At 38.4% G+C, this 20,891-nt stretch overlaps 1 protein-coding gene and 1 non-coding gene across 2 annotated transcripts in view; one reads left to right on the top strand and one right to left on the bottom strand.

Annotated features, from left to right (window-relative positions):
- The window catches only part of TACR1 (tachykinin receptor 1), a 192,273-nt gene that overhangs the window by 71,027 nt on the left and 100,355 nt on the right, over nt 1-20,891 (bottom strand). Inside the window, exon 2 of the mRNA XM_006151196.2 lies at nt 15,348-15,542. Coding sequence (XP_006151258.1) covers nt 15,348-15,542 — 195 coding nt within the window. The remainder of the gene's footprint in view (nt 1-15,347; nt 15,543-20,891) is intronic.
- On the top strand, nt 404-510 carry LOC114008280 (U6 spliceosomal RNA). Its single transcript, XR_003549847.1, has one exon. It is a non-coding gene; the product is annotated as a U6 spliceosomal RNA (small nuclear RNA).

Genomic DNA, 20,891 nt, shown 5'->3' with positions numbered 1-20,891 from the left:
TATCAGTGCATTCTGTATCAGTGCTTATAGAAAAAAGAAAAAATTAATTTTACTTGATGATTTTATTATTTGAAAAATGAAAATAAGTGAGCTAAACTTTAAACTATTAAGTCCAGGAAATGTGCATTTAAGCAAACTTAAAGAGTAGGAGGGAAAAAATTAAAATAAGAAAGAAGTTTATAAGTGAAAAACAATAGAAGATACTTTTGGTAATTATTTTGGAATAAAAACAAAGTAGAAATTTAAAAACAATATGATGTATAATTGTATTTTATTAAATTAAGTCATTACAAAATAGATATTTAAAATACATAAATTAATAAATAGAAAAAGAAGAAATACTAAAGTAGCCTTGATGGAATCAAAAATATAGTTTCTTATGGTTGAATAGTACCATAGTGTAGTGTTCACTTCAGCAGCACATGTTCTAAAGTTAGAATGATATAGAGAAGATTGGCGTGGTCCCTGTGCAAGGATGATATGGAGATTCATGAAATATTCCATAGTGTATATGTGCCACACTTTTTCTATCCATTCATTCGTTTGTAGACATTTGGGTTGGTTCTGTGTCTTAGCAATTGTGAATAATGTCAGGATAAACATAGATGTGCAAGTGTTTTTCTGACTGAGTGTATTCCCCTCTTTTGGATAGATATCCAGGAGTGGGATTGTTGGATCATATGGTAGTTCTATTCGTAGGTCTTTGAGGAGCCTTCATATTGTTCTCCACAGTGGCTATACTGATTTACATTCCCACCAACAGTATAGGAGAGTTTCCTTTTCACCATAGCCTCACTAGCACTTACCATTCCTTACTTTTTAAATCTTAGCCACTGTGACTAGGGTTAGGTGATATCTCATTGTAGTTTTGATTTGCATCTCTCTTATGATGAGGGATGCTGAGCATTTTTTTCACATGCTTTTTGACTGTTCATTTATCTTCCTTGGAAAGTTGTCTATTCAGCTCATTTTACTGTGGCAGAAACTGAGATATTGGAAGATATGAAAGCATGGGAACAACTATGGACACTGGAGACAGTGTGGGAGGATGGTGGGAAATGGGGGAAGGAATCAAGGGGGAAAAAAAGAAGCAAAACATTTAAGGGATACAAAAATGGAAAATTATCTGTTGATGAAAATACATATAGTAATATCTTTGATGGGACTAATATATAATGTATTCATGCTGGGAAAATTCATTTTGTATGTTTTAATGCTATATAGTGATTGAATGTAAAATAATAACAATAAATATCTTATTTAAAATATGAAGCAAAGAAAAAAGTATGAAACAAAACCAAAAAAACCATCATAACCCACGAATATGTATTATTATTGTATGTTAATTAAAAAATCATGAGTTTATAATAAAAAAAATTACTCCTGGGTAGAAAATAACTTACGGTTTCTTCTATAAAAGGCTCTACAGACAGCTGGATTTATAGGTATATTCCTTTGCTAATTCTAATGTTGGTTCAAAAATACAAACAGTGTTTAAAACAATAACTATCCTTGATACCAAAACCTCACAAAAGCATCATAAAAAAGACAAACATTACTTTTCAGTATTGATCTAAAGTCTTATTTTGTATAACCAGTCAGTATATAAAAAGCCTGATTCACCATGACCAACTAGATTTTTTTCAAGAGACACAGGAATATAATTACAATGACTTTCACCCATAAAGTACATTAAAAATACCTTTTAAAACACGTGCTGATATATTTTGATGAAACTCTTTATCATATTAAGAATAGAATGATCCATCTTAGAATATTAAAATACATAAATATTGTGAAACATTTTCTCAACAAATTTTCAATATTAAACTTAAATTGTGAAAACAATAACCCAAACCCCACTCCTTTAAAAAAATTGCTAGAGGGTGGTTGTGCTTGCTGGAGAAAGGGAGAGAAAGTGAAAAAGCATCTGCCATGGGAGATGGACATGCCGCAATTCCTTCTCCTCCATTCCTCCTTTTGGATTTTGGGCACATATTCATACATGTCTGGTGTGTTTCTCAAGCCAATGGGTCAGGACTCAAACCATCTACTCAGCCATATGGTACCCAGCTGTCTTAACTATCATGCCACTGGCTGGTCCCAAAAATCTACTTAAAAAAAAAAAAGTTTTTTTTCTTTCATGAGAGACAGAGTGCGAGAAGACAGGCACCCTTAACAGAGCCTCATGTTGTGATCCTCCCTCAACCTTCCTAGTGAACCAGGATCAGGCATGCATTTGTGCACCCAGCATGTGCATTTGACCCGGAAACCAATCCTAATTTCAGCACTTCCCCCAGAATTGCAGAGCACTGTGTTATTGCTGCACCACTGCAGCTGGGCCCCCAAAGCCTACTTAATGGCAACATGTTAGAGGTGTTCCTAGAATAGTGAGAAAGCTTAAAAAGTCATTATTACTTAATAGTGTGGAAGATCTGGACATCACAATATGACATGAAAGAGAAATACGAGGTATAATCACTAGAAAGATGGAGACAAAAATCATTGTTTATAGATAACATGAAGCATTTCTTGGAAACAAAAAAGAACAGCTTAAGCACTGTTAGAATCAATAAATTGGCCAGATGAAAGATAAGCTCATAAAAATAAGTCACTTTGCTAAGTTATCACCTGGAAAAAAAATATATAAAAAGAAACGAACCTCAAAATTTGTATGTAATACTATAGTTTAAGCCCAGTGTAGTTAATAATGCAACATGTATTTCAAATAGCCTGAAGTAAGGACTTTGAAATAATCCCTGAAGTAATCAAGGAAATGCAAAAATTAATTTCAGCTCTGGAAACAAGTGCAGGGTGTCACTCACTGGCCAGAGCAAATTTCTTGAGGTTATTGAGCAGCTGAGACCCTAAGGAGGGTCTAACCAGTTGGAGGAAGAGTAACTCACTCGGGAAAAAAATTATAAAAGGAACCTACCTCAATGAAGAAGGTTGTAGGGTGGTGAAGAGGATGGGCTTGAGGGAGTATGCGAGGCCAAACCTGCTATTAGCTTTGAGAATGCACTGGGCATCAGGAAAAGAAACTGACAGCAGAGGGGCCAATGCCCAGTTTCCCATGGTCTTGAACAGCTGGGGGAGTGAGCTCTAGGGATTAAAGGAGGGAGTAAGGCTCTAAGTACCTCCAGGCTGCCCCTCTTACAGTGGGAAGGCAGCTGGGAAGAGTGGAACCACAGCAAACCCACACTTAACTCCTTCTTTGATCTGGATTGAAAGATTTGAGTAAGGACCCTTACTGTGCTGAATCCATTTTAACTCCCCAGACTGGACTACATTTCATAGGGATGAGCAGAAAGAGAAAATGACTGGAAACTCAATGGGGCTGATGTGGAAACCTATCTGAAGAAAAAGTAAATGCCTCTGTGAAAGAATTTTGAGACTGACAGGTGGCGCGGTGGATAAAGGCGCTGGACTCTCAAGTGGTCCACGGCGGTTTGAGTCCTAGACCTGGCTGCTTGCTTTCTCGTTTTTCCTTTCTCTCTTTCTCACTGTCTCTGTATGGTCAAATTAAATAAATAATAATAACAAATGGAATTAAATAAATAATTTTTTTTAAAAGAAAGGGGATTTCAAGAAACGGATGAAATGTGTTTTTTAATGTATTTTTAAATGTTTTTTTAATATACTTTTTAATTCCCATTTCTTTTATAAAATCAATCACATATGTCACTTAGCTTGCAAAGGGAATATTCCAACATGTATACATTTCTCACCAGTCCAGTTGAGAATACTATACACATTATCTTCAACAGATGATAAGCCATTTCTTTGTCTCATAAATGCCTTGCCTCCCTATTTTTCTCCTTAATGTCCTTCTTCAGAATCTCTTCCTTCACCCACCCTCTTCCCACACTGTATCTGGTATTTATAACCATTTTCTATATTTCTATATACTCTAGTCATTCAGTTTCAGCTATAGAGTGTGAACACTTTGGCATATATTAAGTAGAGACATACAATGTCTCTCCTTCATAGCTTAGCTCCTATTTGCTCTTACAAGAAGCTTTGAGAGGCTCTTGGACCTATGAAAGAGCCAGGCAACATTGCTTTCAAATGAAAACATGATAACAGAATTTAAAAAGCAGTGGAAGTAGTGAAGAGCAGATAATCTCTTGGTCCTATAATTTCATCAGAAATACTTGATAATTTTACCAGAAACCAGAAAAAAAAAATGAAAGAAATGACTGAGATTAATAGTAAGGGATATGGAGAGTAGACTTGAGGGAAACAATACATATGCAACACTAACTCTTAAAAAGGAGCAGAACAGAAGGTAGGTAATTCCAAAGAAAAAAATGTTAAAGGAAAATTTCCTTTAACTAGAGATCTAACTTTAGATTGGAAGCTCTCAGTAATGACAGTATAATATAATAAAGTCCCCTGAATATACAAATATTCAGGTGTGGATTTTTAAAAAATGTTTTAAATTTGTTATTTTTTAACAAAGCAAAAATTACAGATATTTTTTCCAACAGAGAACTTTACAAAAATATTTCTTCTCTTTGTTCCTCCCACCCACCCCCTACTATCCGTTTCCCTACCCTACAGTCTCTGGTATCTACACTTACCCTCTCTACTATCTTTTTTAAAATATAAAGAAAAAATGCATATAGGCAATAATAAAAAATATCCAAAATGGAATAAATCGAGTGATATCCGATTCCTCCCCAAACTAAATGCCAGAAGACTGGAATAAAGTATAAAAAATTTCGAGAGAAAAATGATTGTGGTCTATTTTTTAGGTACTAAAATATTCATTTTATTTGATCTTTTTAATTGCTAGTAATATTTTCAAGTGATAATATTTTTATTCTGAGAAATGGATGCCTTTCACATTATGGAATTTAACATGCAAGTTGAGGCAATAATTTATAAGAACAGATACTTTATAATAGGTTATTATTTATAGTAATTCAGTATGGAAAAACAAATTGCAAACAAAAATAAAAATTTTAGATAAACCGTAATACCACATCAAAGGCAAAAATCATTGAGAAGTAGACTTTGTTGTATATCTTCCCAGACTTTCCCCCCTATAATTCTTAAGTACAGGTACACACCTTAAAAAACACACGAATGGCACTAACGATGCATATTACTTTGGAGCCAGTTTCACTTACTGATCAGAATATCATGAATACATTCTCACGTTAATTAATATGCTTTTACAATGTCATCTCTAATAGCTGCATAGTTTTTCTTTATATGGATGATTCATCATTTATTTAATCACTCTATGATTGAGTGCTTGTTTCTAATTTTGCAACCTTATGAGCCATGCCCACGTTAATAGCCTGCATATATATTATTGCTTTTAAGGCCTTCTAAGAGTGTAACTGTTGATTTAAATCATGTGTACAATTATCTGCTGATGATAATGTGTATGGTAATAACTTTGACTGGACTAATATATAGTGTACTCATGCTGAGTAAACTCGTTTTGTATGCCTTAATGATACATAGTGATTAAGTGTAAAAAAATAATAAGAAAGTAAAAAAAAAAACTTTAGTAGATATTATCAAACTGTCCTGAAAACAGTATCCACTGTTTTCACCTTACTAATACTTAGCATTTTTATTAAGTTTAATGTGAGCCACTCAAATAAAGGGAAAACTATATCCACTATAGGAATACAGTTTCTCATATTCACTTACAAGATGTTTGGTTTTCTTTTCCTCAGGCAAGGTCTGGCCATGTGATCCTCCCACCTGGGTCTCTCAGCTGGGACTACAGGAACATGACCTCATGTTGGGCCTTTAGTTTGGACTAGGAATTGAACCTGAGACTTCTATGTGGTTCTTGTCTGCAGAGCACAGTGTCTTAGCAGAAGTACCACTGGAGCTAGACTGAGCTCTTAGTTTTTTGAGCTGTTGCTTACTCTTATTAATGAATTAGAGTTCTTCTGTGTTAATTATGTAAATGGTTTCTTATACATTGTACTTTTTCTCAATTTGCCATTTGCAGAAGTTCATTATGAAATTTTTTGACATGTACATTGAAACAACCACAAGAAACTTAAAGTAAGTGCTTATCTATGAAGAAGTTGGGGGGATGTGGATGAGAGGGAGAAACTTGTTCTGCTTTTTCTTTTACGCTTTCTATTTTTTTAAGTCACATAAATATATTACCTATAAAAATTTAAAAGATTTTTTTTTTTTATAAAAGGAAACCTCAGAGCTTCAGTATACTAACGTATTGTGATTCTCCAATGTGGAGGTGGTAGAGGGTTACAGGGTTCTCTGCAAACTCATTTGACTGAATATTACATAATTTTTGGTTATCTAGGTTTCCCAAACAAATTAGAGAGTATGCCTTACAGATTTGACATGTTATCTTTAGCAAACACTAAACCAAAAATGTATATCTGTGAGTTTTTTTTTGTGTGTGTGTGTGTGTGTGTATGTGTTATTTCTAGCCCATTTTTTATTGTCCAACTCTTTCTTTTTTTATTCATTTAGAAGAGGAGAGAAAGAGGGTAAAGAGAGAGACAGAGATAGGCATTAAAATTTTAAAAATCTATTTATTTCCTCATAGATAGAGATCTAGAGAGGTAGAGAGAGAAAGGGAGAGAGAGAGAGAGTGGCACTTCCAAAGGGCCTTTATGTAGCAATCCACCTTTAGTCTCAGTTGGCTAGGATCATGGACACACACACATGCACACACCCAGCACGTAGAGGGAAACCTCGTTGCAAATCTGAGCCTTTTCTAGATGGCTTCAGCATTGTGGAGGATTGTGTTACTGCTGTGCCATCCAAAATTCTGTAAGATTTTGCATTCTAATGAGCTTGTAGATAACTGTATTAACCACTACCACCCTCCAACTTAGACAGTCACAATATATATTAGTATATTGAAGCTAACATATATAGTCATTTTGACAGGGTCTTGCTGAGTCATAATACTTTTGCTAGGATTATAAGGACATATCTGTGCCCAGCATGTTCAGGTTTGCGTGGGAACCAACCCTGGCCTCCCATGTGGCTTCCAGTCTCTTAGTGTGTGTCACTGTGGCCAGACCTATTGGCCAATTATACCCTCTGTACTTGAGTATTTTGATATCTGAAAGAGCAAGTCACTGCTTATCATTCTTTTTCATTATTTTGCTGATATCAAAATTAACTCTTCTTTAATATTTTCTTGAATTATTTTTATCCACTCATCCTTTTAAATAATTTACTTTATCAACCACTTAAACATACTCTTGGGAATAGTTTGAGAACTGATGTATTTATGGACTTTTATAAAGCTAGAAGGGAGACTGTACCTATATACCTTTAAATACTTTCTGAGTTTTAATTCATGTAAAATATATTTCTTAAATATTCTCTTATACCGTTCAGTAATGTTTAAAATTGCAAGCTATTTTTTTGTTTTCTTCATGTAAATCCTGTGTATCCTTAATTATTATGTGTTTTTATTTTTGTTTCTGTTGGAAAAGACTATCATTCATTTTATTTTCTCAAGGACTTTTGCTGATATAAAGTGTTTTTCTTTAATAGGTATTACATTTTAACACATTTATTTTTGTCATTTATTGAGGTAAATAGATGATGTTTCCTTTTGACCAATTAATTTAATGAATGTAATAATAGATTTTCTAACCATTTACTAACCTTATTTGCTGGAAAAATTCATGCTCAAAAACAAAGGATTGCTATTTTAATATAATTTTGAATATTTTGGGGAACTATTTTAATTGAGATGGTTTGCATCTATATTTGTAAATGAACTTTGCCTAAAGATTTGTTTTTGGTACCTTCTTTGTCAGCTCTTTATGTTTAGTTTATGTCAAATCTGTTTAATAAATGAGCAGTCTCCACATTTTTCTATATGCTTGAAGAGATTTTAAGACATTTTAAAGAATTTCTCTGCACACATTTTGGATCTCAATGTCTATTGTTTTCTTTTTGATTTTGCCAGAAGATGCATTCACTCAGAGACACACAGAGAGGAAAAGTGAGAAAGCAGCCTCTATGGGGAACGGTCATACTGCAACGCCTTTTCCTCCACCTCTCACTCCTTTCAAGGTTTTTGGCACATTCACACATGTGCATGGCATGTTTTTCTACGGGTCTGGGACTTGAACTGTGCAGTCAGCCATGTGGGATTCAACTGCCTTAACCACCATGCTACAGGCTGGCTCCATCCCAGTGCCTTTTATGAACATAATTCTTTTTTTTTTTTTGAAGATTTTTGCCATTGGGCATGTGTGCTTGCTGGAAACAGAGAGAGAGACAGTGAGAGGGAGGGAAAGTGAAAAATCATCCCCTTGGTGTGGAGGGTGGCCATGCCGCCATCCCTTCTCAGTTCTCTTTCTGCGATTTAGGCACACACAGAAACATGCCTGGCATGATTTTCAAGCCTCCAGGTCTGGTACTTGGACTGCCGTTGACCATGTGGGAGCCCAGCACCTTAATCATTATACCATCTGCTGGTCCCAATAAATGTAACTTTTGAAAAGTATTTTTATTATTCCCACTCCCAAGTTGTATTAATTTGATTATTTATGGCTTTGTAGAAAATTATCCGTTTTGTCTTAGGGTCAATTATGCTCTCTGACTTTTTTTCTCATTCCGAGGGCAGCTCCCTCCAGATGTTGGTTGCACCAGCCCAGATGAATCCCACATTGGGTGGTCCCATCTTTCTCAAGGCTCTGAGACTCACACTTTCACCACCTAATTAGGGGCAGCAAGTATGGATCCATAACAGTCCACGGTGGCTGCCTCCTGTTTGGCTCTCTGTGCACAATATCCATCAGAAACGTAGGGAAATTTCTGGCACGTGTGTGGCTACCATCCTGATGTTGGCAGGAATGCAGGCTCTCTTCTTCCTCCTCCTCCTTCTTTTTTCTATTTTGCTCACTCTGATTTCTTCCTGGGAGTCCAGGTTAAGGGTTTGTTTTTATGCTACTATCTTTTCTTGCAGTGTCGGTGTACTCTTCATTCTTGGTTTAACTGCTTTTCATCAACTGTGGTAACAATACTAAGGGCCCTGGGCTATATTTGTAAATGTGGTGGGTGTTGGGAGAAGATTAATCACAACAGCTAGCATAAACAATCAGTCTTGGAAACACAAATATGCTGACACCCTTTGGCCGAGGCCTGGAGCAGCTTGGCAAAGGATCTACATTTCTTCCATTTGTGAACTGAGCAAGAAGGGAAAACCTTGAGAAGTAATGCTGCAGGTGTATCTTCTAAATTATTTCCTTCCTGCCTCATGCCCCCTGCTAGTAGGTTAATTTTCAATGACTATTACCAGTAATAAAAGTAAAGAGTATGTATAAATATATAAAGTTGTGAGTTGATTTCTGATAATGAGTCAGTACATAGGAAAGACAAAATTCTGTAAAAGATAACAATGGGATATTTTTATAGTGTTTATTCCAAATGGTACTTACAGAGAATTACCTTGGAGTTAATACAGCCACATTCATGTTCATTTCTATAAAATCTCCAGGTAAGGGACCTGCAGAAAGCTTAATGGTTACATCACTGGACTCCCACATGGCCGACAGCAGTTTGAGTCCCTGACCTGGTGGCTTGAAACTTACACCGGGCATGTCTGTGTGCATGCCCAAAATCCTGAGAGGAGAATGGAGGAAAAGGGATTGCGGTGTGGCAATTTCCCCTTTGGGGGATGTGATTTCTCACTTTCTGTCTCTCTAGCAAGTGCACATGCCCTATAGCAAAAATTCTCTCTCAAAAACTGAAAAATCTCCAGGTAGTTAGAGTAGAGAACAGCACTGTTTTCTAGCAGCCTCCGCTCTCAGAACTAGTGGCGATACTTGGAATTTAGAATAGGCCTGCTTTCACTTCTTGCTAAAATTCTACACACACTCAATCAAGAATAAAATGAGTGAACTTCAAAAAAATAAGCTGGAGTGCAGAACAAAGAGTATAATAGCTATGTTTTGTGTTCCAAAGACAGAAACAATCTATATTCGTGCTGACTTGAACACAAATAAGACACTTCAAAGGAAACTACCAGTTACCTGGGGTGAAATCAAGCACTGGAAGAATACATCACAATGTTAGTAAATGATGAGACTATGAGTGACTAAAGAATTCAGAGGAATTTTCATTATACTCCATAACATTCATATTTTTAAATGCAAAATAAAATTTCAAGTGTCTTTCCAGGAAGATGAACTGAATGCATCTGTAGCTCTTTGTATGTAGTCTAGAGGCACATGCCTATGAACAAAGCAGCCACAAGCTTCGTTCTCTGGCTTAACATTTACTCCATCTCTCCAGGGACAGCATTAAGGTTTTATCCCTTTAGACAAGCTGGAAAAAGCACAGGCCTCAGCAAAGCAAAACACAAGAGGTGAGGGAAACATCAGAACAGGGTAGAAACCATTTGCACTTTGCTCATTAAAGGGTAAGAACCTATAAATAATGTCATCTCAGGTCAAGCCCCACATTCTGGGAAATGACGTCTTCTGGGGGAAATTTAAGGGTTATCCCAATAAAAGCAGTTTCTTGGGAGCTTGTAAAAGACAGAAACAAAAACAAAATCTTTGCATACAGTCTGAAATTGTTGCCCAACTTGTATTGGCTTGCCTGTCATTAACAGTGCTTAATTTAATCCCGGTATTAATAAAAAGTCTGAATGATCAATGATCAGAACTGGAGGTTTACCAAGCAGCCAGAAGGCATACTCAGTGATCTACAATTTTTCACAAAATATTTGCATAGGGTTTAGTCTTGAGTTAAAAATATAAAACCTACTCTCCAGGAAAATTACATAAATTAAATGATCTGCTATTGTGAGTAATTTTTAAGCAAATACTCATGCTACAACCACTAAGCTTGAGAAATATCACAACATCATACTCTCGGAGGCATCCTTACATGATCCGTCTTAATCAAACCATGTTCTCTCCTGTGACAGATAACTGTGGTCTCCATTTCCATAGTGACTGCTTCATTGTTTGCATTTTATATGGGGGGGACTTCAAAAGTTCATGGAAAAATGGAATTAAAATGCAACTTTTTAAAAATGTATTAAGGTTTTTGTCATAGGGTGTGTGCACTTACTAAAGAGAGACAGAGAGTGAGAGAAGGAGCAAGAGAAGGAAAGTGAGACATCGCCCTCCAGGAGGGAAGACCATGCCACAAAAAAATATAAAACCTACTCTCCAGGAAAATTACATAAATTAAATGATCTGCTATTGTGAGTAATTTTTAAGCAAATACTCATGCTACAACCACTAAGCTTGAGAAATATCACAACATCATACTCTCGGAGGCATCCTTACATGATCCGTCTTAATCAAACCATGTTCTCTCCTGTGACAGATAACTGTGGTCTCCATTTCCATAGTGACTGCTTCATTGTTTGCATTTTATATGGGGGGGACTTCAAAAGTTCATGGAAAAATGGAATTAAAATGCAACTTTTTAAAAATGTATTAAGGTTTTTGTCATAGGGTGTGTGCACTTACTAAAGAGAGACAGAGAGTGAGAGAAGGAGCAAGAGAAGGAAAGTGAGACATCGCCCTCCAGGAGGGAAGACCATGCCACAATCCCTTCTCCATTCTCCTGGGATCTGGGGCATGCACGTGCATGTGCCCGGTGTGATTGTCCAGCCGCTAGATCCATCTCTCAAACCATAGTTCACCATGTGAGAGTACAACACCTTATTCACCATGCTACCCGCTGGCTCCGTGAGCTTATTTTAATGCAAAAAAATTTTTTTGAACTCCAGGCATAGTTTCTTCACAGCATGCTTTTCCATAAACTTTTTGAAGACCTCTTATAGTTTTACTACCTACTTATGTATGCCTAAAGTCGTAATTTCATTTTGCTTGTTCTAGAATTTTATAAGAGCACCCCTATTGTATAAAGCTACAGTTTGTTCATTTTACTGGCTACATAGTATTCCATAGCATGCTTATACCATAGTTTTTTTATCTATAGTACTGCTGCTGATGGATGCTTGGAATAATGCTGGCTTAGGGCATTAAGAATTACAATGTATTTGGACACATATGCATGTGAGTTGTTTTAGGGTAATTGGCTCAGAGCAAAATTTCTGTTTTGGATATACACGGCTTCATCTTTTCTGGATACCATAGGAGTATCTGCCAATGTGTTTTTATCAAGGTAAATTTCTTTTAGACATCAAAAAAGGTTCTCATTACTCCATAGCAGCACTACATTCGTGAAACACTTCGTTTTTCTCAGACTTAACATTAGCAAGTTTGATAATATAAGATTTCATTTTAGTTTTAATTTGCATTTTGCCAATGATGAACGAAGTTGTAAGCATCCTCATATATTTACCGGCCATTTGGACATTTTGTGTGTGTGTGTGTGTGTGTGTGTGTGTGTGTTTATGTGAAATACATTCTGAAAATTTTGTCCAACTGTTACTGGCTTGCCTGTCATCAAGAGTGCTAAACTTAATCCAGGTATTAATAAAAAGTCCGAATGATCAATGATCAGAGCTGGAGGTTTACTATGCAACCAGAAGGCATACTCAGTGATCTAAAGTTTTTCACAAAATGCTTTTATGTAATTATCTGACAAAACATTCATCAGATGAATTGGGCCTAAGCATCTGCCCAGTGCACTGTCACTGCCAGTGGACTTGGATCAATAAGATGACACTAACATTGGCAGCTGAACTTTGCCAGACTCTCGCCCACACGGCTCACTGAGCTGAGGACTTCATGCAGGTTGTTTTACTTACTGCTCTCCGCATCTGTATATGGAATGTGCTATTAGACTTAGAGGCTTAAATAACTTGACCAGGATGAATAACTCAATTAGAAAGTGGTGGAGCTGTGAGTTAATCCTTCATTCAACACCAGAGTCTACACTACCCTAATTACACTACCTCAAAACAAAGTTCCCATCTGGTTTCAAAGTTAGGATAATTGTGTACTGTGGAAATGGCAACCATTCATTCTAATAGAAAAGGACATAATTAAATACTTAGTTTAGACCTGGTAAAATTTAAATCCCCCCAAATATATCACAGTACACTATGAAGGGGACTGACAGAAAGGAAATAGGTTTGAATAAAGCTTGCTGCACACTCAATTTATGTTTGCCTCACAGTCAGTATGTAAATGGCAAGGTAGACTCTTCATCTGCGGTTGTGTTGATATACATGTTATTCATCTTTGAATAGACAAATTCATATGCTCTTAAGCTAGACTCTTTTCCTCTTTCTCTTTCTTTCTTTCTTCCTCTCCTTTCTTTTCTTTTCTTTTTTTCTTTTTTCTTTTTTTTTAGATAAACTGGTGAAGTGAACAACGATGGCAAACGTGACCTTGCAGCTAGTAGCAACTCCCCTAAATTCTCAAAGCAAGGGAATAGGACCATCCAGGATATTGTGCTGAGTCCCAGAAGGATTGTCTAGTCGGTAATAAGCATGTAACATCAAAATGTTCACAGGTAAGAGCTGAGACACTACTCTTTCTTGGATAAGACCCCAGAGATCTGTGGAAAAGAAATCTTTATTATTTCTAAGTGAATCTTTATATTTATTGTAAGATTGGGGGGAAAAAAAGCGCCTTTATCTTTGAAACAAAAGTTGTAGGAAGTGGATCAGACTTGGACAAGATCCTGCGAAGCGAGAACTGAGCTACGGCCCATGAAGCTAATGGAGGCTTCTGAAGCAGTTTACCTAACAAGCTTAATTCAGAGATTTTTTTTTTTTCTTTCCCCTTTTGAGGAAACCTTCTGGCTTGAACGTGTTCACGAGTCCTGTACGGCTTGTAAAGCTGTGTTCTTTCTCCTGCTGAGACCTTGCTCAGGCTTGTAGTTTCATTTGAAAGAATAATTTTCAATGTCTCCTTCTAGGCTGAGCATTAATCCCCCCACTGCTTGATCGATTAAATCCCACTGTCTGTGTCTGGAAGGCGATGTCTGAGCTTTATGTATTGCTTTCTGGCAAAGGCACATTTCCATGCTCTGTGGAACAGAGGCAGCAGTATAACTCTGCCTGCGAGAGGCTTTGGAGCCCTCAGATCTTGCAGAAGTGACAGGGATAGCATCTCATTTTATCATCTGATAAGTTTCAGCACCTCCTCATTATACTGTTATCTGGTGAATTTGGTTCAGATCTTTTGCATGGCATTTACTACCTTCCAAGGTGAGACTGACTACCTTACCTCACTTGAGCTTCACAACAATAGTTTATCGGAAATAATACTTGATTATCTTCCATTGTAATCACAAGGAGGGGCTGTGATCCTTGCTCAGGGTCACATAGCTTGTAATAGGATTCTAACATGAGTGTTCTTTTTATGATTCACAGGAAAAAAAAAAAACAAACCCAAGATTGGAGAATTATAAAGAGCTTGCAAAAACATCCACATTATCTATGTGCTCTGAGCCCAGAAACTAATGATAATATAAATGTCATATTGCTGCTTATCCAAGCAGAGCAAAACAAAGAATAAGCCATTTTGTTGTTGCCTCTAGGATAAGAGGTCTTGGAGAAAATTACCAGGATAGTTTGAAAAACCCTAAATGTGATCAACCAGCACCCTGGAGGGTAAGCAGGCCTGCTCTGTCAGGGGTATTTTACTCATAAGGTTTCTAGGAACTGACCCTGTATTCCTGTACATTTCAAAGGTGTACACATGTGTATGTGTGTGTGCGCGCGTGTGTGTGTTATTATTTCTCTAGCTGTAGGTGTTTTCGTTTGGTCTTTTCCAGAGGCAGTCCTTGAGGTAAAGGTTCAAGTGCAAGTATCTTATTTGGGAGGAGACACACATTTCCAGTAGGGAGCAGGGAAGGGATACAGGAAAGAGGTGCTGGCTGATAGACGTGGCATTATGGAGTCAGCTATCAGTGGGGCAACTAGAGCTTAATCCCAGAGGAAACCTATACACGGTATAAAACACCGGCCTCAGAGACGTCCCACCTGAGGCTGAGGCAGTGCCTACTCAGATGGCAACTCCAATCAATCACTGTGGAGAGGGGCTGGGAGCAGGCACTTGCTTCTCCACCTTTAGCCGGCCATGCAGGAAGGCAGAGTGGCATTCTGTAGCTCAGGAAGAAGTTCCTCGTCAAAGAAATGCTGGTACCGACAGGGGAATGTCTCTGGTAAAAGGCTTGAGGGGGATGGCAGGGCACCTGAAGGTCTGCTGTAATAGGACTTAAGTCTTATCTATCTTTTTCAAAATCCAGAAGAGTATTCAGGGCGTTATAGATCCCTGATAACTGCATATATTGAGTGGGATGTGAGACATGCTTACAGATCTACATTGCATCCAGACAAACCAAAGAATATGGAGAGGAAGAAAAACAAGGAAGGGCCAGGAAGGCCTTGCACCATCGTCACTTTAGAGTGGGGAGGACTCTCTACTCACACTTTCTCGTAAATCTTGTCGGGGTGCTCCGGCCACTCGATCATGCACACGACTCGGCTGGGCATGGTCTCTGTGGTGGAGTAATAGCCCTGGGGGAAGGCCAGCAAGAGGGCCAAGACCCAGATGACACAGATGACCACTTTGGTGGCGGTGGCCGACAGCCGGGGCTGGAGGGGGTGAATGATGGCCATGTACCTGGAAGAGAGAAGAACAGATAGACTTTTTTTATTAACTTGGCCACCAAAATCTGTACCAGTGACTATGTATTTTTTCCTGGAAATCTTTTGATTTTTTTTCTCATTAAAATGTGTAATGTTATACATTTAATCACTGGGTATCATTACAGTATAGCAAATGAATCTTCCCATCATGGTTTTTACAACCATTTTCCAATTTCTAACCTTCATATGTATGACTTACATTTTATAATTCTAAACTCCATAACAAAAGCCAGCTAGATTTCTCAATATTTTATAACCCACCTAGCCACATTCCAGGAGAAACACTTTCACATTGAAAGACTCACACTGGCCATGTGACGGCCATGCATAGGTCAGGGGTTTCTGGTGAAATTAGAAAACCAAGATGATGTTCTAAGTGTACTCCATACAAAGACAGTCTCTTATCAAAGGGTAATAGCATTAGAAACAATAGTTTTTATTTCTTTTTTTATTATTATTATGTTTCTTTTTATTATTATTATGTTAATTTCTCACCTCAATTTCTTTTATACACATTCAGTCACATGTTACTTGGCTTACAAAGCGCCTGCCCTGTGGAGGCTGGAGGAGTGTGGCATCGAGTCCATTTCTCTCTCTCGCTGTCTCTCTCAAGGTGCACGGAACGATAGTTTTTAAAGTCGCTGGGTGAGTTGCGAGTGGTTAGCAGGCCTACAGCGGTCCATGCAATTTGGGGAGAAGTGGATGTACACATGTGAGAAAGCAGTAGCCTGACGCCCTGAAAGACAGCAGCTCCTGGAGAAGTCTTTGTCAACTCTGGGTGTCTAGGAGTCCGTGTGTGGCTAGCCACATGTGCTTTAAGAGGAAAAAGCCAGTCTCCACTTGTTGAGGCAGACAGATTAGATGTGAAAGACCAGGGTGGCTGAAAACTCATTGCAGGAAGAGGGAAGCACGGTGAATGACAACCTTGAGATGTCACCCTTTCCTCCCCCTCACGCCTGGGATCTGGTCCTAAACAGTGTTGTCTGAATGAGTGTGCTGACTTCTTAAAATTTGTTCACAGCGTCCATGATGCCATGGAGATTTGAGGAATAATAAATATTCTATTCAGCATTCCATGTCCTTTATAGTTACATCAATTCAGCCTCTTCTATTTTTTTATTTATTTGTTTACTTTTAATTTCATTTTCTTTTATACAGTCAGGCATTTCCCTATGTGTATTTTTCTTGCAAAGTTTGTGAATCTATCCCTTAAAATATGCATTTTTTTTTTTTAGAGTAGGAATGATGTCTTTTATAGCCTTCAGGGTTTAAATATTATCTGACAAAAGCCTGAGAATTATACATTTAATTCCCTGACACACAGGTATTTTTGACTTCCCTGGGACAGAATGGCCAGTGGAGACCTCAGAAATGCATAAACAATAGCAGCACAGCTGTCGGCTGGCTGCATTCAGTTCCATATGGATCTTTTACTGTGCTCTTTGGACTCGTAGGATCTCTGGGCCAGAACTTGGACCAGGGTTACAAATAAAGCAGTGTTATTTGGGATGTATTCAACAAGTTCACATTGGACACCTGATGTCTGATTGGCACAGTGCTTCTGCTTTCTGGGCTCTGAGCTGCTACTCATTTCTCCAGGGAAAAAAAGGTGAGTAAGTAAGTACCCATGGATCATGACAGTGACCACGAGTGGTAATCTGATCAATACCTTAGCACCTTAGGGAAGCTGCAGAGGTAATCGAGTCTTGGAATGGCAGGCGGTCTGTCGGAGAGGCTTAATGAGGTGGGCCCAGCTAACACACAGTGAGCCTGGGGAATGTCTGCTCCAAGAGCAGGAAGCATTTGGAGCATTTTTCCTTTTTTTGTATTAGGGTTAGATCTGACTTTCTGTCTGGAAAGATTGATAGATCAGTTTCATGAAGACGTCTCTGAGCATCCTTTTATCACCTGAAACATTAAGATACCTTTCTCTGCATTTCCGTGCTGGGGATCTAGGTTTGCTTTCTCTGATTTGTCAGAGTAATCCACCGAAGGTGTTCAGAGTATGGAATCTGGATATTAGAAAAATGATTCAGGTTAGTCTCTGTTTACACAGTCAGGGGCCAGCAGTTAGCATAATGGTTATGTTGCTGGACTCCCATGTAGTCGACTGTGGTTTGTGTCCCGGACCCGGTGGCTTAAAACTCATGCTGGGCGCATGTGCATGTGTGCCCAAGATCCCAAGAGAATGGAGGAGAAGGGATTGCAGAGTGGCCATCCCCCCAGGGGGTGATTTCTCGCTTTCTGTCTCTCTGTCTCTCTCTGTCTGTCTGGTGAGCACATGTGCCCTGTAGCAAAAACCTCTACCAAAAAAAAAAAAAAGTCATGATATATCATGAAGAAAGCCTCAGTAATGTTTCCTTCTGCCTATTTCAGAAAGTGTGTATGTAGTTTTAATCAGGAGAGAGTAGAACTAGGGAGACTTGGAGACAATATTATGATGGGATGAGTAGTAATCTAAAATATTTGGCCAGGTTCCCTGGTGGCTATAAAGCCTATCATTCAAAGGAAGGTCATCAAGGGCAAAGACAACTCCCAGATGCAGCAAACTAAGCCCTGTCTGTAGATTATTCCTCCAAACAGAGCTCCTGCCAAGGGAGGCCCAGTGTGCCTAGTCTAAATGATCAGGTGGATCCCTGGAAAGAGCCTTGAGGTGTCTATGTCTCTTGGACCTGTGTCTTCCTTGCTGCCTGACAGCAGTGGAGCCTGGGTTCCTTCTTCAGTCATGAGTAATGATGGATGGGGGAACCCGAGAATCAGAGCCAATCGAAGCGACCCCGTAAAACCAATGTCTGCCTTCTTTCCACTCACTGAAGGGCTGGACCTGCACAGTCATGGCCAGAATCTCTTTGACTGTCTTCATTAACACTACAAGATTGCATGTTAATGATTGGATCATTTCCCACAAGCAAGATTATTTTCCTCTACAAAGCTGGACATGCAACCACGAAGTAGCTTTATCTCACCTCCTATACCCCACAGACTCTTCCCTTCATTGGCAGCTGTTCATTCTCAGGCTTTGCAGGAGCTTGAGGAGGTGGCATGGGGGACAGTGTGACAATTACATTGTCTTCTTTTAATATTATCTCAAATGCAAGATTTTCATTTCTTTCCAACTCAGGATAAATGTGCAATCTTAAATAAACAAATCGTAACATGCTCAAATTGGCGACACACCATTCAGAATCTAATGTGACTGGGCTCGAGGGGACTGCATCAGCGTATTGGTGCTGGAGCTCCAGCGAGGTGGCAGAGAGCCATATTTTATCTTTATTGCAAACATTGCAATTGGGAACCTATTTCAGTTAACGCTCTGCCATTCCTTGAGTGTAGGAGCCATTTTAGTGACAGATGAAAGTATTAACCACATTAAGCCAGAGAGAATAAAAAAGATTGTCTTTTAAAAAATGTATATATTTTTACTTGTTCAAAACAGAGCCATTTATGAATTTCTCTCCTTCCCTCCCTTATTCTTTTCCTCCCTTTCTTCCTTTCTTTTTTTTTTTTCTCTATTTTGCAAATCTCACTTTTGGGGATGATGTAACATACTTCTTTCTTCCCTTTTTAAAAATTTTAATTTTATTTAATTTATTTTTTAAATTGAAATTATTATTATTATTATTTGTATACATTCAATCACTGTACATTATTTAGCTTGTATAGGAAATTTACCTAACATGAAATACATCTCAGTTCAGTCCAGTTGAGAATACTAGGCATGTCATCATCAACAGGCTTCTTTCTTATTTACCCAAAAGTTAATGCCATTTGGATAGCATGCACACAGACAGATGAGTATTTTCTTTCCTCGTCCCTAGTCCCAGCTTGGATCCCATTAACATACATTTCTGTATTTGTTTGGAACACCCCTGAACAATTCTTGCTTATTCAGTTATAAGACATCACTGAGCAAGTGCCGTAGGCCCTTGGAAAATGCATTCAATAAATATTTATTGAGTGTGCTGTGCTAACAGAACTCTAAGATGGTCAATGAAATGTCTTTCTGGTTCACACATTAATCATCAGGCTGCCTGATACAAGGGCCCGGAGGCTGTGGGGGGTGGATTGTGTTCTGTACTTCAGGTTGTTCCATCCCACCAAGGGCCATCAGCTCTGACTTGAATTGTATGTGGCCTCCCAGCTGAAAAACCTGAGCGGTCTTCCTCTTGTCTGATTAAGTTTTATGAAAAGAGCTCTCCATAGTCTCTGAGATCTGCCAAAATGTAAGGCTGCATTTTTCTTTTCCTTTTAAGGCAGAGTGAAACAATATTACTGTGAACAAAAATCCCAGTCTTCTTACAAACAGCAATATCCTCACTATTTCCTCCTTTATCCACCCTACATTACTAAGCAGAGTATGCCTCTCTCTACTAGGAGATGTGTCCTACCAGGACAAAGCCTTGCCCACGGTCTTTGCTTCTACTTTAGTCCCTGTTCTCCCTTATTTCTACTTACTCCTTGAAATGGTATGTGTTTTCTTTAGGACTCTTCCTGAGTTCAAACGACCAGGGGTAGTGACAGCTGTGTGTGCTGCTATAGTCTAGTTCAAGGGTGGGCACACTTTTCCTGTAAAGGACAGATGGTAAATATTTTCATTCTCAAAGTCCAAATAACTTCTATTATAACTACCTGACTTTGCCTTTGTAGTGGAAATGTGGTTATAAACAGTAAGGAAATTAAGGGGCACAACTGTATGTCAATAAGACTTTATTTACAAAAACAGATGACAGGCCGGATTTTGGCAGTACAGTCACAGTTTGCATTCCTCTGGTCTAGTTTATGGGATGCGAAGAAGAGGAGGAATTAGAATCACAGGAGAACATGGTGTAATCATCATAAACTGCCTTATTTATTTCTTAGACAGGGTCTTGCTACATCACAATCCCCTTGCCTCAGTTTCTCAAGCCACTGGGACTTCAGGCACATAGCACCAAGCTTAGTTTTTAGGGTGGGCCAGAAACAGAATTGGACTCTCCCATGTGGCAGTTGCAGTATAGCAGTTCCACTCAGAGCACTTGGACTAGTTGTAAAGGGCTAGATTATAAAGGGACGGAGAAGTTTCTGGAGCAGTCTTTCCACGGTGAACTCCTTTAAGCTATTTTGGAACATAGGAGTTGACAGAGTGTGCTGTTGGATGTAGTTAGGTGACTCCTCAGCAGCTCAGGTTACCCTTTTTTCAGAGCCAGAGCTATCATAAAAACACACATGACTAAGTCTTGATGTGAACTATGGAAAAAAAGCAGTGAAGGTCCAAACCTAGTATAATATCTTGAGTACTTCTGTGAGCAAAGGTGGGCCATACAGTTGGCAACACCAGGAATGC

The sequence above is a fragment of the Tupaia chinensis genome, unplaced genomic scaffold, assembly GCF_000334495.1.
Source record: "Tupaia chinensis unplaced genomic scaffold, TupChi_1.0 Scaffold000316_1, whole genome shotgun sequence".
Taxonomy (NCBI): domain Eukaryota; kingdom Metazoa; phylum Chordata; class Mammalia; order Scandentia; family Tupaiidae; genus Tupaia; species Tupaia belangeri.
Note: the sequence above shows the minus strand (reverse complement) of the source record. Positions and strands in the feature narration are given on the sequence as shown.